Source organism: Siniperca chuatsi, linkage group LG12, assembly GCF_020085105.1.
Source record: "Siniperca chuatsi isolate FFG_IHB_CAS linkage group LG12, ASM2008510v1, whole genome shotgun sequence".
NCBI classification, from domain to species: Eukaryota; Metazoa; Chordata; class Actinopteri; order Centrarchiformes; family Sinipercidae; genus Siniperca; species Siniperca chuatsi.
In genome coordinates this window covers 3,968,220-3,995,368 of record NC_058053.1, presented here as the reverse complement: position 1 = coordinate 3,995,368, position 27,149 = coordinate 3,968,220, and the positions used below count along the sequence as shown (strand labels likewise).

Here is a 27,149-nt window from a genome sequence, read left to right as displayed (position 1 = left end):
GGTGATAAGAAACATATTTATAGGATATACAATTTAATTTATCTGTACTGACAAATATTGTAATTATCACTCACATTCGTTTGTTTATCCAACTAATCCCTGACATTATATTCAATAGATTCTCTTTGCAGTCTGAACGATATACACAACCTATGAGAATGCCCCATGGCTCTCCATTTGTCTCTGTCACAGATCTCAAAGAATCGATATGCTGATACATAGCTGTCTCTTTCCAACCAAAGGCTAATTGAGGAATGGAATGACATTTTCCACTCCACTAGTTAGATAGCTCCTGTTGTAAAATACAATGTGTTTTTATGTTTCGCTGGCCTTGCAGGTGTACCATTTTTACATTTTGGGACGTGGACAATGAGACATTTTAAAGTGATGCCTCTGTTCTGACATGAAGGCAGACTATTCATTCATATTTCAAACATAACTGCACAATGACTAACACGTGTTAGATGATGATGCTCTATATTTTCCAAAGCATGCTGAAAAGAACCGTTTTCTGCCATTGCCAGAGCAACCATGTGCCTACACTATGCATGTTCATCAATGACAGAGGAAAGACAAGTGAATTGTAAGCCTCTTGATTGAATAGTTTAGTGTAATAGCAGACAAAAGTACAACTCATAGAACCTTGTAGAAACTAGATATCACAGAACATTTTCTCCAAATATGTCTTCAGCTGATGCAAAATACTTGTTTAAAAAATTAAGAGAGGTGATGACAGAGGTAGCTTTGAAAGGACTTTCACTGCATATTTTATCACTTACATTTTATTTTGGAGAAGACTTTCCTGTTCTATGTCTGAAGCAGCACTTCCCTGTAGTGACCAAGCTGCCATCTGTCCAACTAAGGTTTATTGATTGATAAGTGGGTTTTTTTCAGTAGTCTACGTGTATCTACTGTACATGAAATAAAAACTTAATGCTTAAGAGATCATTTCATAGTAACACTGAATCAGATGAGGAGTTTTGTTTTGGTTTTCCAGCTAACATAGTGGAAGAGGTTATTCATAACCTTGTCTTCTTTGTAAGCCTGATACTTCAATATAATACTTTATTAAACACAACTAGGTCTGCAAAAAAATAATAAAACCTAAAAAAACAGGATCCAGGAAGTCTTGCTTGATATCATGTGGTGCAGACAACCATGGAAAAAAAACAAGGCACTTCAGGTTAAATAATATTATAAATTTATTCTCCAAGCATATAGGCATTCAAACAGACCAACGCGTATTGACTCTAGGTCTTCATCAGGGTCTCTGACGTTGGTCTGTTTTAGTACTGCTCACAGAAACTGGTATGGACATGGTTTCACAACCAGTTTATACAAATTGCTGTTCTTACTATATAATATGGATCACATAAATGACATAAGCTTTACATTTCACTTTTTGAAACTAGTTAAATGGCCCAAACAGAAGTATTAGAAAATAAATTTGTCTGTTCTCTGTAAGTATGAACAGTTAGTGCCCACAAAGCCTTAAGTCTTACAAAACAAAAATGTCATCTTTGATTATGATTATTATGCACGGTAAAGGATGGACTCAGACAAATGAGTTGCATTTGATTATGATTTTTGGGCTATTTTAGACGTTGATAAGTTGAAAGGTATCAGAATGTACTGAAAAGCGTGCTTAAGGTAGAATTCTCAATTTGAAAAGACCAGTGTTTAATGTCTTCATAGGTCCACTTATCTGTGAAAGGTTTGGGTCCTGTGTAGAAAGCTGATGTAGACAGATGCTGTTTGCATCCGTGCCATTTCCAATCTCAGGGACCCAAACGTGTCAAGTGTTGTGACCCCATTTAAAATAGCATTGATCACTTGCAAGGCTGCCATGGCCAGCTTCCTCTCAAAGTCATTAGTGTCATCTGTTAGCAATAATTAATGTGAATAGGAAATAATTGCATAAGGGAACTGGGGACTAAAGTGATTTGGTCCATTCATTGATATTCACCTATTATTTGATTATCTGTGCTAGCCTTTATTTCACGAGCACTGTGGGAGAAGACCACATTTGACCATGCTCATGCGGATTAATCTTGGAACTAATTACAGTCAGCATGTCGAGGGGTATCAGAGATTTGACACAAGTGATACACTTTAACAAAACCCTCAATCAGAGCGGTACTGTGCTTTAAGTCAAGGGCAAATTTGAGGGCTGTAGGGATGTTTTTCCCCTTTATATATTTCAATGTTTTTCCACTTTGTGAAATGACTTTTCTTAATATTTCATTCCTCTTCCATAAAATTCAGACGTGACTATTTCATAGGGTGAAAAAAGATTATGTCCCTTTGATTACAATAGCACCAAAGCCACATCCAAATACTTAAATGGAAAAAAAAAGTGCTAAAGGCCTTAAAAAAAAAAAAGGATAAACACTATCTGAGGGTTGGCAGAAAACTACATATACAGTGAATATACAGTGTTGTGCAAAAGTGTTTGCCCCCTTCCTGATTTCTTATTTTTTTGCATGTTTGTCATACTTAAATGTTTGAGATCATCAAACAAATTTAAATATTAGTCAAAGATAACACAAGTAAACACAACATGCAGTTTTTAAATGAAGGTTGTTATTATTAAGGGAAAACAAAATCCAAACCTACATGGCCCTGTGTGAAATAGTGATTGCCCCCTAAACCTAATAACTGGTTGGGCCACCCTTAGCAGCAACAACTGCAATCAAGCATTTACGATGACTTGCGATGAGTCTTTTACAGCGCTGTGGAGGAATTTTGGCCCACTCATCTTTGCAGAATTGTTGTAATTCAGCCACATTGGAGGGTTTTCGAGCATGAACTGCCTTTTTAAGGTCATGCCACAGCATCTCAATAGGATTCAGGTCAGGACTTTGACTAGGCCACTCCAAAGTCTTCATTTTCTTCTTCTTCAGCCATTCAGGGGTGGACTTGCTGGTGTGTTTTGGTTCATTGTCCTGCTGCAGAACCCAAGTTTGCTTCAGCTTGAGGTCACGAACAGATGGCCGGACATTCTCCTTCAGGAGCGGTTGGTAGACAGCAGAATTCATGGTTCCATTTATCACAGCAAGTCTTCCAGGTCCTGAAGCAGCAAAACAGCCCCAGACCATCACACTATCAACACCATATTTTGCTGTTGGTTTGATGTTCTTTTTCTGAAATGCGGTGTTACTTTTACACCAGATGTAAGGGGACACCTTCCAAAAGTTAAACTTTTGTCTCGTCAGTCCACAGCGTATTTTCCCAAAAGTCTTAGGGATCATCAAGATGTTTTCTGGCAAAAATGAGACAAGCCTTAATGTTCTTTTTGCTCAGCAGTGGTTTTCGTCTTGGAACTCTGCCATGCAGGCCATTTTTGCCCAGTCTCTTTCTTATGGTGGAGTCATGAACACCGACCTTAACTGAGGCAAGTGAGGCCTGCAGTTCTTTGGATATTGTTGTGGGGTCTTTTGTGACCTCTTGGATAAGTCATCGCTGCGCTCTTGGGGTAATTTTGGTCAGCCAGCCACTCCTGAGAAGGTTCACCACTGTTCCATGTTTTCTCCATTTGTGGATAATGGCTCTAACTGTGGTTCGCTGGAGTCCCAAAGCTTTAGAAATGGCTTTATAACCTTTTCCAGACTGATAGATCTCAATTACTTTCTTTCTCATTTGTTCCCGAATTTCTTTGGATCTCGGCATGATGTCTAGATTTTGAAGATCTTTTGGTCTACTTCACTTTGTAAGGCAGGTCCTATTTAAGGGATTTCTTGATTGAGAACAGGTGTGGCAGTAATCAGGCCTGGGTGTGGCTAGAGAAATTGAACTCAGGTGTGATAAACCACAGTTAAGTTATGTTTTAACTTAACTTAAATTAATAATAGCAACCTTCATTTAAAAACTGCATTTTGTGTTTACTTGTATTATCTTTGACTAATATTTAAATTTGTTTGATGATCTGAAACATTTAAGTGTGACAAACGTGCAAAAAAATAAGAAATCAGGAAGGGGGCAAACACTTTTGCACACCACTGTATATAACCCTAACCCAAGTTATTTCCATCACAGTAAGTAATGAGTCACACTTTTTTCAGCATCAAATATAGTAGTGATCTATTTTAAGACAATCTCAATACTGACATGCCTTTGCAGTTTTTCTGCTTTTACCATTTATCATTCAGCTGCTCAGAAGGTTCTGTAAATAGAGAGATCACAAGACCATTATTCACAAAATATTTAAAAGCTCAGTGCCAGGCTTTTTCTAAAAGGAAAAGTAAGTTAATAAATAAATGTATGACACATCTATAAATGAAAATGCAAAAATGACTTGGTTTTTCCTAACTGTTTTCTGTCTGGCTGTGGAAGATCTGTGGCGCTTGATCAAACTTTGCTGAGTACTTTATACTGCATCCATTTGTTTAAAATGTGCTATGTGAGTAATGTTTTTTCTTCTTCATAGAAGTATTACTATTATTATAATTATTATAATTATTATTATTATTATTAGTAGTAGTAGTAGTAGTAGTAGTAGTAGTAGTGTAATCAGACTTTTAAAGGAGACTACCAATTTTTAATAGAAAGCCTGCATTACAAACTGGGGGTGTAAAGTGTTAAAGATGTGGGCGTTTACCAGTATAACAAAAGATTCTATCAAGTTGCATTATTTGACATGTACAATCCAAAGTTTTTAGAGCTTGACCCATACTAGGGACTGAAAGTCAGGACATCTCAGCCTCCCTTGCATTCATTTTGACCAGTCTCTGGCAGGTCTCCCTACTTCATAGTGCAGTGGTAAATTGCTGGAATACTCCTTTAAGAGTTCCAATATAGCTTCATGGGAGGGATTTTACTGTCTATATTTTGAGGCCTTAGATACACCCTCACATGAAGACAGGCCCAGAGACTTCTGTAAATAAATCATATTATCTCTACATCCATCCAGCCTTCTCAGTCAGAATAATACAGTACCATATCAGCTGGTGGGTCTACAGCTTATGAGGGGTTCCCACAGAGCATATGATATTATGCTGGTGCTTTTATCCCAGGCACCTCACAGCACCATGACTTCATACATTTTTGTGTTGGATTTAGTAATGGAAATCTACCCGCTAACCCTGGCAGTTCTGGAGATTTCTCTACCAACTAAACCATACTAGCAGTTCAATTAAATTTTATTTATATAGCGCCAATTCATAACAGAAGTTAGCACCAGAGCAAACTGAGACTGGTGGATTTGTCAGGACAGCAAAACAGATGTTTTTTGGAAAGCATACTTAATTTCACCTGTACACACTCCCTGGCATGCTTTAACCTCCATAATAAAATCTTATTAATTTTTTCTGGGTAATCAAGGTACATTCTTCACTCATGTCAAATAGTGTCTGGCAATCATGTAAGTAAATGAGAAGGATGGATTTATTTATAATAAATGCCATTAAAGGGCTAAAACCAACAATGGATTTGTCCGTCTCTCAGTGCTGTTCTACTCCTCTAACCTGTCTGTTGCACTCAGCCCCAAACCCATTCATTCTTACTGAAGATGTAAATTATTAAAAAACGGGTCACAAATATTTAGTCAATTTTTTTTTAAATCAGTAATTTCCTAAAACAGCTGGTCACTGTTGTTTTTAGTAAAAATGACTGAAATAGGAGTAAAAAGTGCATTTCCTGGGGACTATTTTCAGCTGTGGATTAATACACATTTGGTGCTGTAGTGAGTCTTTCCAGCAGCAGGACGGTGTATGTGGGATTGAGTCAAAATAAACTACAGTGTGTGTTCATGGTAATGGAGGAACATGTCATCCAGTGCAACAGTGTGGCTCACTGATGTGGTTTTAATAGTTTTTGGCAGTGGTGGAAGAAGTACTCAGATCCTTTACTCAAGTAAAAGTAACAATACAACAGGGTGAAATTACTCTGTTACAAGTAAAAGTCCTGCATGCGAAATTCTACTTGAGTAAAAGTATATAAGCATTACCAGCAAAATGTACTTAAATATCAAAAGGAAAAACATTCACTGTGCAAACTGGCCCCCTTCAGAGTGTTAAATTAAGCAGCCTTCAAGGTCCCGAAAGATGATTTTTTTAATCTTATGGATGCAAGATAATAATTATTATTTATTTATTACATTATTAATAAGTTATTATCGTGTGCAATAAGATAAGAAAAAAAATCAAGACATCAGGGGCTCTCCTGTTAGTTTTGTTGGGCAATTTATAACTTTATCATTAAGTACACAATGACCTCACGTAAATCCCAGCATAGTTTGGCACAGCTCCAACCTGAGTAGGTCTAATCAGCAACATAACTGAAAACACCTGTGAGGGTATGTGGGGCCTTTAATCTTTAACAATGCATCATATTTAATAAGTTGATCATATGTTTTGTATGTAAAATCAAAGTAACTAGTAACTATAGCAATTAAATAAATGTTGTGGAGTAAAAAGTACAATATTTCCCTCTGAAATGTAATGGAATAGAAGTATAAAGTAGCATAAATTGGATATACTTGAATATAGAATAGTATAAAGAATATAGAAGTGGTAATTCGCCATTAAGGCATTTTCACATTCACTGCCAGTGAACCAGGCTGCTGATCAACAGACCATTCAGACACAAGGACAATGTATTTCCATGGACTTTTCAATTCACTTTAATTTTCACAATCTCATCAAAATTCATCCATGTGTCTGACTGAGCCGCGCAAAAGCAAGTTTACACCACTCTAGTCTTTGAAACAGTTACCATCTTCACTGCTCTCACCTCATTCACTATCACACGCACCAACTACCACCTCATCCCCCTCCTTGTCTTCAGGCCCCTGCCCTGGTCATTAATACTTCTTGCTGTCTTTTTTTAATATCACCTTCACCTCCTCTGCCCTCTTTCCTCGCTGCTGCTCAGTGTTGTGCCTGCTGGGCTGGGCTAGATGCACTGCTGTTCAGTTTGGTGTCAGCATGGAGAATTAGGAGGGAAGCAGGAATGAAATGGTGGAAAACAAGCAGACCGCACTAGCTAGTACTGTAGTTCTGCATGGTGAGGTGTGCTAAAGGATTGTGGTTTTAGTGGTGAAACACAACTGACCACAGACATTGTAAAATGTATCTAATGAATGCTTGACAATATGTTGATATAAATTAATAAACTTTTATCTGTAGGTATCTTTGCTTAAGGAAAGCCAATTTAGCTCTTGAATCACATGATTTACAGTCAAGTGAAACTTTTAGTTTTAAATCAGAGCTTAGTGCAAGCAAACCTTATGTAAAAGAGGCCAGTGAGGAAAGCTGTTGTTTGTGTTGTACAATGCATCTGTGTTGTAAATCTTCCTGCTAGGCAAAAGCAAATGGATTTTCAGACACTTCAAAAAGGGTAAATAAATATGACTTTGTTATACGAGTTCCCGCAGCAACAAAATCAAATGCTGTTTAAAGCACCTCAAAGGGGCAAATAAATTTGACTTTATTTTATATTTGCCTTTATCTTTCACTGCAGCCCTCCCAGGAAGTTTATCTAAGGAAAGAGGCACCTGCCGCTGTTTAAAAACCTTGCAGTCCTGGGTCTCTCGAGCGTCGCTCTGCCGCTGAATTCCAATAATATTGTGACAGACGACCCTGTCACAGAGCCACCAGACTTTTAACAGCTAGGGCTCTCTGGCACGGAGACACAGGGAGACGATGTTGCTGTTGTAAACAGTTCAACCATTTATTGAAACATCCAGAGGAGTCACAGTCTAATCATAGAAATACATTGTCAGAGCTCAGCTGTACGTCATGCAGGTCCCTGTAGTCTATGGGCCACTGCATGTGCTTAGCATGCTTTGCTAAACCTGCCTCAATTATGTTGCAACATTTGACAAGCTTTCTGTTCTGGCACAACACATATGCAGGTTAAAATGATAGAGACACATTTCGTAATAATTTTTAAAACAATGTGTCCTTGATTTCAGACAGAGGTAAACAGAAGCAGGCTTCTCATTTCCAGCTGCCAACTGTTGATTTTGTCGGTTGAAATGACAACTGTCACTAGCAGATTTTATTAGCATAGCTATAGCTAATTAAGCCAACGGTAATGTTAGCTTCATGAGTTGGTTGACAAAGCCTTCTCTAGATAATTTTTGAACGTTCCCAGCAGACTAATTTAAAAACGAGGGGAAATAAAAATGCAAAATAAATTAAAATGAAATTAAATTAAATTAAAAGCTCTCGCATTTATAAGACAAAAATATTGTGACAACAGCCCAAAAGCTTTAAAGGTCCAGTATGTAACATTTAGAAGGAGCTATTGGCAGAAATGGAATATAATATTTATAAGTCTGTTTTCATTAGTGTAGAATCTTAAAATAAGAATCGTGTTTTCATTACCTTACAATAAGCCCTTTGTATCTACAGAGGGAGCGGGTCTCCTTCCACGGAGGTCGCCATGTTGCACCGCCATGTTTCTACAGTAGCCCAGAACGGACAAACCAAACACTGGCTCTAGATCGGGCTGTTTGCATTTGCATTATTATGAGTTTCGCTGCCACCGTAGTTTCTCGTACACGCTTGGAACAGGAGGGTGAGGCGAGCAGTATTCAAATGGCTGCAAACTGTAATTTCACCGCTAGATGCCATTAAATTCTACACACTGGACCTTTAAAGCTTCTGGCATTCAAGTTAAAAAAGCAAAAGGAAGGAGCCATAATTTCTAAAATAAAAGGGGAAAATTCTAACTACCACACTGAAAAATCAAAAATATTCTCTTCTTTAAAAATCTTTAGAAGTAAACAGAAAGTAAAAACAATACTATAATATTTAAACTTTTTAAATCTACCCCAAGTGATTGGTGATCAAAGTACACAATTAATACAAACAATAACAATTAGCAATTTAATTAGCGATACAAAAAAGTAGGGAAGTCCAATTTCTTATTTAATTAGATTTTAAAGAAGTATGGCCTTCCACATGAAACTCTTCTATTATAACTGTTACACCAAAGGAAGGTAAGACCACACTGAGTGTGGCTCTTACAGACTCATCTCTTTATTAAATGGGGTTTCAAAAATTGTTTACAGCAATCATAGCCGACAGACTATCGAAAATAACCCCACGTATCAAATTTAGATCACCACAACGTAATTATGAAAACAATTTAGTATTATACAAACGTCTAGGAGACAGGGTTGGAAAATTCATATGGGAAGACAAAAAACCAAGAGTGAAATTAAAAAACTTAAAGCTGTTGACACTATGTGGGGGTTGGCATTGCCAGATTTGAGTTGCTATTTCTACATTGCTCAGATGAAGCACTTTCCTCTCCTTTTCAAATGACTGGTCGACTATGTTACTGAATATCTGACCACTCCCTGTAATAAGCATCTACGCTCAGACGTGCATACACACACATACAGTATATATGTGTCTGTGTAGGGGTGTCGCGATATACCAGTATTGACAATAATTGTGATATTTACAAATAAAATATTGATATCATGTTAATAATACCGTATAAATAATCCAGCGCCCTTAAAATTTTTTTTCCCGTCCTCGTTTTGTCATAGTAGGTGGCGGTTATGCACCTTAACGCTGGTTTCCACTCGCCATAAAATGTTAAAAAGAAAAAGACAATGCAGCTAGCTTTTAACTAGTTTTTAGCTAGCTAACTTTTACATTTTTTTTTATAGATTTTGCAATAACATCGTTATCGTGAATTCTTTTGGCCACGATAATTGTGTAATGAAAATCTGATATCGTGACAGCCCTAGTGTGAACCAAGCGGCAACCTCCCGGGCTGGAAAATGAAGCCAATGCAGAAGTGCCAAAAACTGCAGTTCCTTGAATGGCCACTTGAGGCTGGCTCCAAAAGGAAGTCAATCCCCATAGACCCCCATATTAAAATGGCCAACTTTACAGCAGAAATATACATTTTTAGCCTGGTACAAAAAACGGTTTTGGTCCCTATAGCTAATTTCCCCCTTCATGAAAACTGTGCAGGGGGTGAATTTTTATATAATTTACTAGTTTAAATTATATTAAGGCTTAAAGTTATGCCTAAGGACGTGGCCACTTTGAGTGACAGGTGTGTGCCATCTCAGGTGGCTAGCCACTAGGCGGTTCAGCAGCCAGGCTTCATTCGACCCGCCTCAGCTCCACCTCTTTGCCCATTTTTGGATTAGCCAGAGTCGGTCACTGCCAAGAAGGCGATGGCCAGAGCCACCGGGAGCCGCCCACATTGAGCTTCCCAATGGCTCTTCAGAAACCTATGGGTGACATCACAGACACTATGTGTATATATATATATGTGTGTGAATGCATTTAATGTATATAAATGTGTGCAGTATCCAACCTGTATGTCATCTCCCGTTTTAAAAAAAACTTTCTTTTACTTTTTTTGTTTTGTTTTGGTTTAATTTAAAATTTTGATCACAAATTTTCTTTATCATGAATTGTAAATTGTAAAAAATAAATAAAATAAATAAAAATGAGAATCCAGTAAAGGAGGTCTAAAATATGCACTGGATGGCTACATACATGATATCATGCTAAAACATAAAGGTTAAAGCTGCATGACCCAGATAAAAAGTCAGCATCCTCACTAGTTGATGGTCCATGTAGAAGACATGGACACAAACAAACAGCATCTTTCTTGTATTGCAGTGCAGAGCTAGAACGCTAAGTGAATTTTAGGCGTTGCGCGACTGCAGGAGTAGACAGGAATTCGCACAGGGCGGTGCGAATGGAAGAGAAAACTTTTCTGGAGTTTCTGGTGAGTTCTGTCAGTGGCTGAGTTATCACACAAACGCTCCCACAGACACACTCCATGTATTTTGCTAGCTAGCTACAGCTAATATCTGTGTAGTTGGTACGTTTGTGCTCTCCGTTTTTATTCGGCCCAAACAGTCACCAACTGAATATTCACATCCAGGACCAGATTCCACACATTGGGGAAACACTATACAGTGGATGTGCTGGTTGCAAACTGATGTAACCTAGTTAATTAATGATGTGCTCCTTGGTTTTAAAAGTAACATTAGCGTTATGTTACTACTGCAGGGAGTAAGCTAGTTACTTGCTCACTTTTGCAGTTTACGGTACAGCAGATAAACACATTGTTTAATCCATTCTTTATACTTTTGCTCTTGTGTTTTCGAAAGGGTAAAAATATAGACACCACCCTCCAAACTCTTTAAATGCAGAGTATCGGTACCCTATGCCCTTGCTGAAATTGTACAGTTTGGCATGTGGAGAAATCTCAAGTCTGACAGGCCTGTTGTGCCTAGTTGTGGTCGCTAAGCTATGACTGAGCAATCACTGCTCGGGGAAGGGGTTTAGCGAATGTTCTATTAGCTTTGGAACCAGAGGTATTTTTTTTAATTGTATTTGATAACCTATTGTTCAGACTGTTCAGGTATTGTTAATGCTAACATTATACACAACATTAGATATTGTAGTTTATATATTGTAGTTAGCTGGCTTCCAGCATCCAATGCCACTTTGATTCTGCTAGCATATCCTGGTACTGTAGTCTTCCCAAGCTATGGAAGATAAAACTTCAGGTCTCCCAAAATAAATTGATCAGAGTGGTCTTAGGTCTCGGTCCACGAGAGCACATAGAGAGGAACCAGTTCATGCAGCTTAACTGGCTCCCTGTAGAGTCCAGAGTGACACAGTTAAAATTCTGTCAGGTTCATACAATTTTAAATGGTGTAGCCACAAATTACTTATAAAACTTCTTCCCGCAGGTCGGAGAGGCTCACAGGTACAACACCAGGTCCAGTGTAACAAATCTGATGCTGGTAAGAATGCCAGATGGGTAAAAGTTCTTTCAGATACTCGGGTGCCCAGGATTGGAATAAGGTTCCTAATAGCACTAAACAGACTACAAACCCGCACACCCATCACGTTTAAGGCAAAACTGAAACACTAATATGTACCCCTGTACATATAAGACAGTTGTGTTGGCAGGGTTGTATGTAGCTCATTTAATGGACCAGTTTTTAGTATAATAGGAAGTGTGTACTTTAACCTGTTGTCAGAATAATGCCTGTTAATGCCTAATGTGAATATTTGCTTTACATGCTGCTAATGCCGTACTCCACTAATAAAAATCGTAACTGGCTAGCTGACTGGTCTAAGATGTTTTGATTACAATATTGAATGGTATCCATAGAAACAAGTGGGTCCTGAAGCACAGCAGGTGGCTGGAAACATGAAAACATGTATATAGAGTTGTATATAGTCATTTTATTTGTGTTGTTGGTCATTGGTGCTTTTTATATATTTATATACACACCTATAATAGTCCAGTCTATTTTTTTATTATTATTTGTTCAGCTTTGTTGTCCTTGTTCTTATGTCTATTTCTGTGTAAGTACATTGAAAGCAATGAAAAAACATGCGTGTTAAATTCCTTGTATGCGTACACACACTTGGCCAGTAAAGCTAATTCTGAAAATGTTTCCCATATTCATGCACCTTCTGTTTGTGCTCACTTGCCTCTTTCTTTTTACATATTCCCTCAGTAAAAGACTAGACAGGAAAATACACAGACTGGAAACAACTACTCTCTCTCTTTTTATCTTTTGTTGTGTAATGCAATGCACGGCACCTCGTTGTAACCTCGCTTGAAGTCTGTCAATGTGACTGGGAACAGGTGTGCAGTCACAGTGATTAAGGAACCTAACAAGCATAACTCACAGTGAAAAACTAATTTTCCATTTCAATAATTCATACATAATTACTTCTGTGTTATCTGGCAAAGTGATACACAACCAGAGTGTTATGTCTCCAATCTCAAAACCCTCCATCACTGATCACTGATGGGGACAATGAAATGACCTGTGTTTCATTTTTTTGAGTACTCTCTGCAGCTGTAACAGAGTGTAGAGCCTAATGGGTTTTGGCCTCTTTGCTCCCAAGTACAAAGGCCGTGATCGCTTGATGCAGTAATCACACTGCTCACCTGATCTCAGAGGCCAGGCTCATCGCTAAGACAAGTGAGCAGCCCAGGGTCTTTGGAGAAAAGGGACGAACAATGACCGTAAGTCATACCATGTCTGGCACATTGAAAGTGCTCCACATAGAAAGATGTTTAAGGTAAGACACCAAAAACATGTCTTAAAGCTAGTACACATAATTTCATTATGCTGAGGTCTATTTTAGTGTTGAAATAAACAAGTTTGTTATATACAGTATATATCAATGTTTTGGGTATAGCTTCCCATCCTCCATTCATGCGTGGCATGAAATGACAAAATGGCTGTTGTGGCAATAGGTTCAATGCAGATCCTCCACCATGTTATTCCTACTGAGCAAACTTAAAATGGAATGTAAAGCAGTTTGTCACAAAAGAACATTAAACCCACTATAGGATTTGAAAATGACTTTTGCCACCATTTGGTGATAGTATCCAAAAGACTATGCGATAGACAGCAGTGCATGCTAAAACAACCATGTCCTTACCCCCCTTGGATCTGACACTGGGACACTGAATGAATGGGCTGAGAGCAATACATAGTCATACAAATTGCTTTAAAGCTGCATTAACCAATATTTCCATATTAACAATGGTTCAAATCACTTTGTGTAACGTAAAAGATGTTAGTCATGGTGTTGAACCTACAGAGAAATATCATCCGACTCTGCAGTTCCCCTCAGCTCTATTAAATATTTCAACTCATTGTTTTTGGCAAAGTTAGCAATTAGCTGGTGAACATAGTTGAGCATTTAATATTTCAGTATTATTTAAATCAGTTAATACAATTTTATTAAATTCAACATTTTGTGTACCAATGTTGTCATGTGAACAAATCATCATCTTACCTACAAATGACTTAACCTCTCTAAAAACTCCCAGCCTTCAGTGAATAGCGAATAACCACAAACAAATTGTTGTTCAGCTGCACAGGAGATGGTCACAGCAGGAAATCACATCTGGAACTTCTCTCAGGAAGACAACAATTAAAGTAGTCCAAACTTTGAAATCAATGATTTAAATGCAAGGCTTGTTCTCAAAACTTTTGTTTGTGACTTTACTGGAGACAAATATAACAACTGTAGTTAATATTCAAGCTTTAGGCATGAGATAATTATCTTACACTACTAATCTAGCCTCCTGGATAACTGGGAATGCTGCATTAGTGAATCAAAGGCAGCATTTGGCACATAAAAGGTTTCTTTTCTCATGCTGCCAGGGATGTTTTGTTATTAACATTTTTTTTTCTGCTGTAAAAATCCATCTTGCCTGGTGAAACGGTGAAATTATCTAGTAAGATTTGGAATTCACCATCCACAGGAACAAACAGATGACAATAAAGTCTCTTTTCTAGCCTGAGAATGATAATAACTATTTTATTGAGTGTTTAATCAGAAGAACGAGCATGTTTAGGCAGAGGAAACTGTTTTCTCTCTTTTGATAAATATGTACAGATTTATCTGAAAAATGATATAGCAACTATGGTCATGCCCCATTAAGCAATATTTTTTATTACAGAACCAACTCAAGTGATTTAAAAATGACAGGTACCAGAAACACCAGGAGCTCAACCAAGAAAATTACACAAAACATGACCACACATCTGTGATATGATTAATATTAGGACTGTCTCAAACTCAAGAAATTTGGCCAACTAATAGTTTTTTTTCAACTCGTAAAAACATTAATTCTATACCACCACTGCATGGATATTCTGTCACCAAAGATATACACAGTACCTTCCAAGAAACAACCAGACAATACTTCTTTCCAGCAGAAGCAGCAGAGCATTTCTCCAGTGATACGTACTGTACAAAGACAGAATCCCTTTTTTAGCCGGGTCTGCAAGTCTGACCTTTACAGAAAAGGTTAAGGATGAAGGACAGCATTTCCCGCTCTGCTAGGCTTGCAGCATACTTAATGACCTGGTATGGGAATTCCTAGACTTTCCATGACGATTTTCCAAGTTGGAAAAAAGAATTTCTGCAGTATTCATACAGTTCATTCAAGATTTTTTGTTAATCACCAATTCGGTCTGTGATGTCAAACTGGTCCCCTGAATACAGATAGCTTGAGTTTGTCAGAGGAGAGGAATCATGCTGAGGACCCTGAAACTTGAAACAACTCGAAACTTCTCGCCTGCCTTCCACATAATGATTATGACTGAGAGAGAAGGATCATTTCATTAGAATCTGAGTAGTTTAGAAACGTTTTGGCTGAAATTCTACCAGCGCTCTGGTCAAGACCAATTATGGATCGAAGTTGTGGCCAAGGGAAAGCGGGTCAATACAAATCTAAATTTAATACGTGAAAATCAAACATTTTATTGGTCAGATACACTGCATTTTGCATTTGAGCCATTACTAAACTATATCTTAGCTGTCGATCTAACTTCACTTCACAATGAACTGTAAAATGTACCCTTGGATACCTGGAAAGTTTTTTACAATTCATTTTAAAGTAACTACATGTACTCCATGAAGAAGTTTCGTCAGTCTCTGGAAAAGTTTCTGCATCACATCAACTTACAGTGAACGACATTAATCTGCCCGTTACAGACTCTAAAACTTGCACTTTAATGCACATTTCAAGCTGTATAATGGATAAATTGTGGAGAAAAGAGAAAGAGGCAAAACTCAGCATACATGAGGGTGCTTGGGTTTGTTGGAGAGCTCTGTGTGTGTGTGCTTCCGCCAAATTGTGTCTCTGTAATGTTTATGGAACAATTTCGATGGTGAAATGTGAAGAAAAGCCTGATGCTTAAGATGTCCTGTGTGCGGTGGTAGCTTATATAACTTATATGGTTATATTTTTCATTTGGTATAATATTTGTTTAGTCAGCGTAAGAGTTTGAGACAATCCCTCAAAGGAGGTGTCTAAAGCCAGAAGCATAGAGTTGGCAACCCTGAATTGATTCTGAACAATATTTAGACACACAGCTGGTTTGTAAGCTGCTGCTAAAAAGGTGATCTAGTTATACTACCATAACAACTGCAATTTGAGGTTGAAATATAGCTACGGCAGTTACGTGACAGCTTTAATGAGGTTTGGAGAAGGCGTCTTTGTTTCACTCTATAGTTTTCAGTATGTGAATACACAATCCCAGGTTCCCACAGGTATTTTTCCTGGGAAACAGGATTTTGGCAAGAATTCTTGGGAAATACTGGGATCTCAATTCCCAGCACTGAACCTTGTATAAAATGTGAAGGTGAATAGCATTGCATTGTAAGAGCAACTGAACCAATCAATCAAGAAGCAAGAGATACATGCACCTTAATTTTCCACCGTTTACGTGCAAATTTTAAATGTGCATAAACCAAAACCAAACCACAATAAAGGTGGATGGATGGAAATGGACTTATTGAGGCGGTATTTGCCTCCTAGTAATATACAGTATCCAGGTGCATATAGTGTTTCATACTCATAAATGTTCGAATATGACCTTGTGCGATGTGATGCACTTACAGTAACATATAATCATATTGAGGAAATATCTAAAATCCATATTCTGGAGATAAAAAAGTGGTCCTGAACCTGACTTGCTCCATATATAATATCTGACAATGCTTGGATCGGTGAGTATCCAGCATGGATTGCTTCGTATGGATCTTCTTTTTGGATTCTTGGGGTTTTATGCATTGATAAGAAAACAATAAGCACTATCTTAGTGTGGAATTTCCTTTGATGTGTCATCCCACCCTGTCCAAAAGTGAGAAAAGACAAATGTATGAAAACCTTACTCTCTGAGATAACACAAGACCCAGGACTACATCCCTGCAACCTAGCAGGAATAATGAAGGCATGTGCACAAGCAGCACACTGCACCAGTATTTGTGGAGCTGTAGCTATTCAAAAGCACAACACACACTTTAAGTGTGTCGTGTGTTTGTAATTCGCTTCAACAAGCATGTGTATTCCCGCTGGTGCAATGACAGCGAGAGACCCTCGTTGCAGTTCAATAACCCAACATTTCTGTCAATTACAGCTTATACCTTTTTGAAAATTAAGGCTAACAAGCCTATTTCTTTGAATACTCAGCTCAGAATGCAAAAAGAATCAACTGTCCATCAGAAGTATCAACCATCATCAATTATTCATGGTGGAGCTGACCAGTTGACTTTAGATTCATGCAGTAAGTTTTCACTGCAGTGAAGTCCATTGCAATACGTCTCTGTTTTTGGGATCTTAGAACAAGCATTTTATTATTTGTTTGTCATTATTTGCTATATAATTTCTCTGTTTTATTATAAATTCTTGGTAAAATCAAACCAAAATTAATTCAAATTGTGAGAAATTCTTCCTTGCTAAATTCTCCATATTTTGGACATAGTGATGAAATATGCATAGATATACTGTATATATCAGTTTTGGAAATTGACTCTTCACCAAAACAAATCTAATATTATGAATGGATAGAAAGTATGACCATTCACACTTTTTTTTTCAGTCTAAAATGTGTCCACCCAGCCAGCGCTGTGCAGGATGAGAGCAGCGCTGCCTCGTTATTGGTAGACGCTGATCAAAGCAGCCGAGATCGAGCCCGTCAGCAAGGTTACATAAACAAACCTGTGGATCAAAGGATTGATGGAGGAAAAGGTTGAAAGAAAATGAATCTTTACAGGGTGTTGTCATACTGAATATCACGTTGGTGCAAAGGAAAATAGAGGGAGGGAAAAACCACATAACTGCAGTGTGTTAGTTTAGCATGTCCCCTTGAAAGGAGGAATATGAACATTTCAAAAGATACATGAGCATCAGTGAAATGGATAACAATACATTCGGTCTGAGAACAGTAAACGACGTAGCATTTAACAAATAAAGACATTTTTTAGTGTTTTCATAACTTCCTTGAATACTAATTGTTCTGACTTTTGCTGTTCTTGTTGATACAACATTTCATCAGTATTTAATTAAATTATTAGACTTGCCTACCCCTGCCTTGGTGACATATCTGGCAACCAAAACAACTTTTTCAAGGCTTTTGCTGTCATGAGGAATGACTGCACTCAAAGTGTTGTTGCAAGTTTCAGGCAACAGATAATAAGAAAACAAATGTTCGCAGGTCTCATTGCTGTGTGAGAGCCACGGTGCTGAAAGCGCGTGTTATAATCATTGTTCACCTGCTGGAGAGATTTGAGATTGACCGTGCAGTGGAGGTAACAACCTAAACCTAACCTCAAAGCTCAATTAACTGATTTTTTTTAGACACTGGGGGTACCAGAACAAGCTAAAAACAAAACATTGAAATTATTGTTCTCCACCAAAAATATCTGGCTCTTTAGCTGCTAAATGCTTCATTATGTTCACCAGCTGGTGGCTAACCTTATCTGAGCATTTTTTGTTGTAAATAGATGCCTGTGGTGGTTCGAAACAATGCTAATAAGAGTGATGTTTGCAAGCCAGAAAACCAAAACAATGAGCTAAAAGATTCTAAAATGATTAATTATGATCACTTTAACTTATATAAGGTGTCTCTGAGTACCCTGAAAAGTGCTCTATAAATCCAGTTATTATTATTATTATTATTAAAATGCTACGTAGACCTGAAAGGAACCGCAGTCATGTGATAATTCTCTGGGGGTTTGTCCATACAAGCGACACCTGTCAAAGTACACATTGTCATTTAATCAGTTTTTTGCATAAAAATATTGATTAGTACAGCTTTAAAGCTCTACAGTGCAGTTATGAAGGGATGAAGCTCAACAACTGACCAATCAATTGTCATGATGAATAACAATATTACAAGAAGGCCCAGGTTTGAACCAATTATCCCTAACGCTCTATGGTTGAGAGCATTCCAATTAGAGAAACATGTGCAGCTTTGTCTCCGATTTCTGTACTGTCTCTTTCCAGCTACAGCTGGATTAGAGGTTTGGCTCACTATTAGGCTAAATTCTGACATGATTAGCATAAAAGAAGAGAGCAGTAAGGGATGGTAATGCTTGTCTGATGACCTACAGGGCACTCGAGCATGCTACTTTGACACTAACTACTACACTAGTTAAGAATGGAAGAATATAAGGCCAAATGAATCCATTTCCAACTCCAAAAACTGTACATCCTAACAATTTAAATTAAATTGCATCCTGGGTAGATTTCTCTCTCTTTGTGGTCCTTTTTCAAGTCAGTAACCTTTAGAAGTAGAACAGTGCTCATGTAAAATTCAAATAGCCTTAAAGCAGGGTAGAAGTGTCAGTGTCTGTTTGAATCCACTGTGCCATGTGTTCCTACCTGGGAGACAGGAATCGTGGACATTTTGACACGTTGTTGAAACAGCACACTCAGTATGCGGTTTTGCTGCTCCAAATCAAACACACGGGTCCGCAGCTTCACACATTCCTCTTTCAAGTCCTAGAAACCCCCCCGAAGAGGAGAAAAACAGGACAGGTAACTGTGACTGACGGGGATATATCAAAGAACTACACGTGTATTAGATCAGGATCAGAACACAATGCTGTATTCATGCAAGATGCACAAGGCAGTGCTCTATAATCTGGTCTACTATGTTAAAAAACGAATGTTGATCACAGGCATTTCGCCGGTGAATCCTCACATAACAAGAGTGCTTTCTGTTTAGAAATGTGCTCTATGAAGTATTTAAAATATTAATATGTGGTCAGGCACATTAATTATACCTAAGTGTAGTTACCATAAACAAATTACTCATTGGTATATTCAAAGGTGTGAAGTAAATAAATATATGTAAGTAATCATTGTAGTGACCAGTGGTTCATGGTGATTAATGGCATAGACATAGATGCTGATAGAGGCTAATACTGTAGTCCTGGTGAGTAATTATTAAAGCAGAGGTGGGACAAAGTCACAAGTAAACTCAAGTCTTGGCTTGAGTCTTCCCAAGTCAAGTTCAAGTCCCAAACTTTGCGATTTGTGTCCTAAACAAGACCTTATGTGTCAAAATGAATGCCACTCTGGAATTTCACAGATTAAAAGTAGTATAATACATTTACAGAAATAGTAAATTCTTTTTTTTACATTTAAATTAACTTTAGGACTTTTCAAAGCAAACTGGTCAGGTGTGCCTTACACAATTACAATGTAATTCTGTCTAAGTAGAATGTTTTACATGTTGCCGTTTTTTATTAACCACAGCAGTCTTTCCATCCAAAGTGCTAATCGGAGGTATCTTCTATTGTCTGTCTGCTGGTCTGCCCTGCCAAACACACCTGCTTGTGCAACGTGATTGGTTGTTGGACCGATTCAAAGTATATCTGTTGTTAGGAAAATGAATAGTTGATTTAGTTGAGTGTGTGCTTGTGCAAGTTTTTTTTACATTTCTTTATTTTGTCAGGTCTAAAGTCATCAGATCCATGACTCAAGTCTGACTCGAGTCCATGTGTGGTGACCATACCTTATATTAAAGAACAGGAATTGATGTGGTTGTGATGCTAAAAAACACTTACTCTAGCATCTTTGCACCAACAAAAAGAACCCCGAAGGATTTTAGATTTTCTTTTACTTTCAAAGATCATGAGGTAAGATGTGCTGTTAATCTTTCTTCATGTTAGTGACATACTGTTACTCATCACTGTGACAGTCATCATTTCTCTGACTGTTTCTAATGGCTGACTGGATTAACGATGCGTCAATGCTGCTAAGACTAAGACTAAGACGAACCTTCTGCGTGAGGAGGGCCTGGACCACCTGGTTAGCCACCTTGAAGAGACATGGGAAAAGAAACCAAAAAAAGAGTTTAAAATGTATTATGAGTCTGGTCATTATTTTAAAGTGGATTTCAGAAGTTTCTGTGCAGCTTTGAGATGCAAAGAGACTGTAAATGAAAATGACCAAGTACAAACACCATCAGAGAGAATCTAGAGGCATGTAAGATGCTGTGAGGACAAATTGACAGCATGTTGCATCACAGAGTCAGATTTAGTGAAATCATACAGCAGCTGCCTGCAGTTAGTATATCTAACTTTATCCTCAGCACATAAATAACCCAAAATATAGTCATAAAAATCTAACAAATGTCTTTTTTAAGAGAATGTTTTTTTTGTTTATTTGCTTGCCTTGATATAACTAACTTTTCTATTCTGAAGAAGATTTTAGTTTTGTTTTGATTTGAATATAAGCCTTCTTTCTAGCTTATTTTGATTTCTGAAGCAGAAGCATACATTATACCTTTACACTGGAATAATAACTATGTTTCCACTTCTGTGTGCCACAAAATGATTTCCCTCCACCTCTTTCATCTATCTATCAAAACGACTCGCCTCAGCTCATACAGACCATGACAGGAAGCCTTCTGAATGCCTTCTGATTAATGTGCATAATAAGACTGAAAAGCAGGAGAAGAGAAATGAATCCCACAGCAGAAACTCTGAAATTTCTGTCCTCAACCAGAACATGTTAAATTCTCATGGGCAGCAATCTCCATGGTAACAAGCCCATTAGTGAAGCCTGCAAAAATAAAATAAAATGGAGCAGTCTTCCTGGCTGGAGAGAGATGAAGGACAGACAGGGAAAGAGATGGAGAGACAATCAAAGTGTTGTCAGGGAGAAAAGAAGAGGGAAGGAGTGCAGGCAGATGGCCCTCATGCAGGAGCTGGGAGTCGGTCCTCCTGAGCGCTGAGGCTCGCCCCTGCAGCTCTCATTCTCACATCGCCCAGGGCTCTGTTGTCTGTCCGCTTTCCTCTACGGACTTCACTAACACTATAGATAATAGTCCGAGTGTGTATGTGTGTTTCTTTGCTATAGAAGCTGATAGCAACCTCCGATTGTCCGAGTCCTGACCACCAGACTACTTTGTCTGGTCTGAAGTTAAGAGTTAAAGGAATATAGTTCAACATTTTGGAAAATTGATACCACTCTCATAACTGCGCTTTAAGTACAGAGCTGGAGTCTAGATTAGCAAAAAAACTGGAGGCGGGAGGAAACAACTGGCCTGGCTCTGTCTAAAGTGAAAACATGCACCTACGAGCACCACAAAAGCTCTAAACCTCACTAATGAAGATGTTGTATCTTGTTTGTTCGTACCACAGTCAAACAGACAAGTAGTCTGGCACAAAATCGCGTAAAAACCACAACTTGTTGTTGAGTTAAGATACATACTGTACTTTACATGACATGTTTGTTCTTGAAAGTGCTGTGAGAACAGTAACACTCACCTCATCCAGACAGCGCTCATACTGCTTCCTCTGATTGTCGTTTTCCATTGACAGAGCAGAGTTCTCCGCCTGTACAGACAAAACAGACAGAAAACCTGCATGCATTATGGTCATTACTTTTGATGTGCTGCCATGTCAATATCCAAGTAGATTTTTGAAAAACTTGTATAGGTAAGTTTGTGCAATATAATACATGTGAGCTTTTGATGATATTGTCTTCTCTTAGACAGACAGACAGATAGATCAAGAGGCTCTCTCCCTGAAGCACAGTAGGATTTGCAGGTTCACTGAAGAAAGATTGTTCTAAATGAATGATGCTTTAAATTTCAGGCATCCAAACTCCATCCTGCAGACCTTCCCTGTGTCTGTAAGGCTCACCTGAGGTACCCCAGGTATAATTCAATTACTGACAGAGGTTTTGCACAGCAGGGAACACAAACCATTCTGGGAACTCAGGAGATGACTTTCCACTGAAATGATTAATCCAGTAAATCTTAAAGGCTAGGCTACCTGAGATGGCCTGTTTTCACTTAAGTGCTGTGGGCAACTTCTCTGAACAACAGGTTCACAGAAAATCACAGAAATGGCTGATAATCACAGGAGTGAGCAGGGTTCAAAGAAGTACTCACCTCACACAGCTCAACATCATCTTCAAACTAACCCAAAGTGATAGCCAAAGATTATCACCACAGTATTTTAACCTGGTTTAATGACTGGCTGTTGAAATGATCACAATAAAACACACAAGAGTATGGATTGTTCTGACTCAGTCTTTTCTTAGGATGAATCTTAGGACAGTGTTTAAAAGGCCACAGATCAGCCTGAAGGCTGGCAGCCGGTAGGTGTAAAGGTCAGAGAAGTCCAAGTTATGAGTTTGAACTTTAAGCATTTGAGCCTTATAGAGTACCTGTTATATGAGCTCCCTATTGATGCTTGCTATTGATGTGACAATATATCACATTTACAAAAGAACTTAATTGATTAACATTTTATACAGTAGATTGCAAGTAAAGAAATCTGTTTTGTGTATGTCAGTGAATATTGCATTCAGGCTTAAAATCTTAATTTAGAAAAATTAAAGAACTATTTTTGCATCTGCATAATGGGTTAATATCTGCACAAATGATCCTGAATGTGAAAACAAATCACTTGCAAAGATGTAATTGTTTGGCAGTGTGCTTACCGCCATGCTCCCTCATCCTTGTTTATGCACAGTTAACATGGTTGATCTTCAGCGAGCATCGCATCAGCCAGCATTTTAGGCTTAACTGTCAAATTCCACTGATTATTACTTTTTGGTCGAGGAGCTGAGAGGAGTCAGCGACTGCTCCTCAGTCAAAAAGCACAGCAAGCTCGGTTTATTTTTTTTTATTATTTATCTTCTAACTCTTATTTGTGGTTCTTAGAGCATTTTTGTTCATTTTTCATGGTAGATTATATGGAAGGTACCCAAGTGTGCCATAATGACTGGAAAGTAGTTTCCAACTAAATGGAAAACCTTGTAATGTTTCTCCAGTTCAGCGTTAAAGTTTAATTACAAATGTGGATAAAATAAAGGCAGCCACCATGAAGAGGCAACGGCATGAAATCCACAAAATACACTCAGAATTATCCAATAGATTATCCAATAGGGTCAACAAAGTAGACAAGAAAATTGATGTAATTTAAGGCAGCACTTTATTCTAAAAGATCATCACTAATGACAGAGTGGTTATGCAGGCTTTCTTAAGTACTAGACCAAAGTATTACCACAGAAAATTGAATATCACTGAAAAATCACGGAAACGATGGCCAATCATTTCCAATAATTCAGCAAGCATCCATGCTGGTAATTACTTGACCTTGTACACAATTATTGTGATGTTAACAGGTTGATGCACATATTGTGTATTCTACGTGCATTTACTAAAATATTGAAAATCTCTAAATGTCTTTGCTGTTTGGTCAGTTTAGTTTGAATCCTTTGCTCGGTTTTCTCTCTCTTTATTTACATTTATTTACAGGCTTTTAGCAGAGCCACTACATGTCTAGGCTATATATTATATATATGTTATTTTCAGAACAAACTGCTGGTCTATTCAGAAATGCCATCAATTTGCATCGGAGTTGTACTTGGTTGTACTATACATGTTTTTGGACAATTTTTCTGAAAAAAAAAATTGTTTTGTAAAATTTAAAATTGCTTGACTTTTTTGTCTGTATGTCCTCACGTTATCAACACACAGTAAATATTTGTATATAAATCGAATGTCACTGTTCCAGGAATATAAGAACCATGTTGATGGGACACTCTGAGCTTTAGAAATATAAAACAAAAAGTTTGTAAGTCACACTGAATCGAAAAGTAAGTGTATTATGTCTGTGTGGTCAGATGTGACTGGGTCATGACGCAATTGCAGAAATCTGCTTTATCCCTTCAAATGGTGTTTTTTTTTGTGCGGGGCTTTGTGAAATCTCCACATACAGTGGTGTGAATACGTGTCTGCAAACACTTTTTCACACCACTTTATTTCATTTAGTTGTCCAGGATTCAGTCTGCATTATAGACATGAAGCCACTAATCTATACTTTAACTGTTACATCATCCCTGGACATTCAAAGACAAAAGAATGTAGAAAGATGAATAAAAACAGCTAAAACTAATTTGCGTTAAGCTGTAAAATTTTTTTCTTTTTACCAGCTAACTTATTTTTTCTCAACCAACTGTAAGCACATTGTACTGCACATTAACATACCAGGAAACAGCACAGGGAATTTTAGGAGGTCATTGCAGGACTTCAGTATATAACTCAAAAATTCTCCCCGTTTATTAGTCATGCAGACACCTCGTGTTTCAGCCATTGCAGGTGTTTGATTAAATGAAGCCCCTAACATTTCCAGAGATCAGCAGGTGTGACATCCAATAACCATCCCGGTTCACATCTGCTCTCACCTAACACTACCTATGGTAACACCAGTACCAACAATAATTAAAACTTTGTCTGGGTTTAATGAGGTCACTCCTGAGCCAAGAACTAGTTTATATATATATATATATATATATATATATATATATATATATATATATATATATATATATATATATATATATATATATATTATAGGCAACATGACTATCGACTGAACTGCCGATGAATGGGTAAAGCGCTTTGAGTGGTCGGCAGACTAGAAAAGCGCTATATAAATGCAGTCCATTTACCATTTACAATTACAGCAAAGATACCAGGTATCAGGTAAAACCAGAATGTGGTTAAAGTGTGATTATAAAATTCAACAAATGTCTGTTCCTTGGCCTTAAAGCACAATCGTCATTACCCATCGTATTTTATAAAAATTAAACGATGACAGTGGTATAATGTAAAATAGGTTTATAGTAAGAATTATGATAAAGTCACAACACATCCGGTAAAACAAAACAAGCAAAGCAGAATTAACGAAGTGAATTCTGTTTTTAGGTGGATTTTATCTTTAGGCTATGCTTTGCAGTAGATATAGTAGTACTATCAATAATGGCTGTCTAGGACCCCTCAACAGATGGTAAGTCCTTTTACTTTTTCAGCAGGGAAGGTGTGACAGGGAGGCGTACTGTACATTCACTGGAACACTGACTGCAAATGTTAACTGCCCTGTCAGCATATTAATTATCACCTCCTGGATATGAATAACTCCTTTGTCTTCTGCCTCATTTTTCTTGCCCCTAGGACTGCTCTTCAGCATAATGGGGTAGAATTTTCTGTAATATGTAAAGATGGATAGATAGATAGCATGATGAAACACTGATTGTGCTTGTTTGTCATCTAAACGTCTCACTGATATTTTCAAATGAAGCAGACTCAGGTGGCTATGAATGACACAGAATTATCTTTTAAGATAATTTAATTCAAAAAAGTTAATGCTTTTAATTTTATAACTGACAGGTTTCATGTTCCAGTGTTTGTGAGGAATTCATTATGTATTTACCTTAGGCAGCTTTTGAATTATTTTTAAGCATCTTAGATTTCTTTAAATATTTAAAATAGCCTAGCCTACCCAGTCTGATACCACAAAAATAGCAATGCAAAGTTATAGCACAGGGCAGCAGATTTCTGCAACATGCCTAAAGGTTTTGGTGAAAGCCAGTAAGAAAAAAAACTTAAGATTTTACTGAGTGGGCAAAATCATTTTAGTGGAGGTCCCAATTTGCTGACCTGTGCTATAGCGAAAGTGAGAAAAAAGTGATAATTAGTTTATCGATCTGCCCAACAGCCAGTCAGAGTCAAAGTGTTAGGGGTGAACTAATGCCATGTCATGTCTTTAACAACCCTATCTACCCTGTAATCCTTCCTAAATAAGGAATGTAACCAGTACAGTGATGTTCAGTCCTTGGAAAAACTTTCTTTGAGCTACCCGCTTATTCCAAGTCTACAGATATCAAGTGAAATACATTTAATTAAATAAAGCATATTTAATTATTTAAGCATATTTATGCACTCTAAATATATCAATCAATCTGACATTTTAGGGATGAAAGGAAAGGACATGGGAAGAGTGGTGGGGAAATGGGGAACAGTTGGGGGAAGGGTCAGAAGTGGACATGCAATCCACTTTACCTCCAGGGCTCTGAGTCGCTCTAGCAGGGGATTGCTGTCCTTTGAATTTTCCTCCGATCCTCTGCAGGCCTCAGGCGAGGCAGGCATTTCTGATGCTGTGGCGGTGGAACCCTCCAGACTGTCCTGCTGCTTCCACATTTCCTCCAGGAGTTTGTCCTGAAACGCAGAGAGAGCGGATCAAAGATGCATGCCTTAAAGTCACAAAGAAATGAAAAATAAATAAATCTTGAAAAGCAATAAATCTTGACAAACGACACACGGAATGCTGCCACTACTGCATAAATAAAATTTCCACTTTGCTTCACTTCAAAGTTTCATTAACCCATACTTTTATTTACAGTGAATCAAATGACCCCCTGTAACGTGACAGCAAGTGCTGTCGTTCTCACGGGGAATCAACACTTTACTAGGCAGCTTTTGCAGCCTTTTTTTAGCTTATTGCTTTGGTTCACTGATCTGTAGGGTTGACTAATTACAGCCCTCAAACTACCAAGAATAACAAGAACACTGAGTTAAA

The 27,149-nt window shown here is 37.8% G+C and overlaps 1 protein-coding gene across 3 annotated transcripts in view; it reads right to left on the bottom strand.

The window, feature by feature from the left end:
- Positions 1 to 27,149, bottom strand: part of LOC122885674 (nck-associated protein 5-like) — a 74,859-nt gene that overhangs the window by 18,123 nt on the left and 29,587 nt on the right. For all 3 annotated transcript variants that reach the window (XM_044217108.1, XM_044217109.1, XM_044217110.1), the window contains exons 4-7: positions 26,633 to 26,788; positions 22,044 to 22,112; positions 20,551 to 20,589; positions 19,147 to 19,266 (exon numbers count right to left, since the gene is read on the bottom strand). In XM_044217108.1, the coding sequence (XP_044073043.1) occupies positions 19,147 to 19,266; positions 20,551 to 20,589; positions 22,044 to 22,112; positions 26,633 to 26,788 (384 nt within the window). The remainder of the gene's footprint in view (positions 1 to 19,146; positions 19,267 to 20,550; positions 20,590 to 22,043; positions 22,113 to 26,632; positions 26,789 to 27,149) is intronic.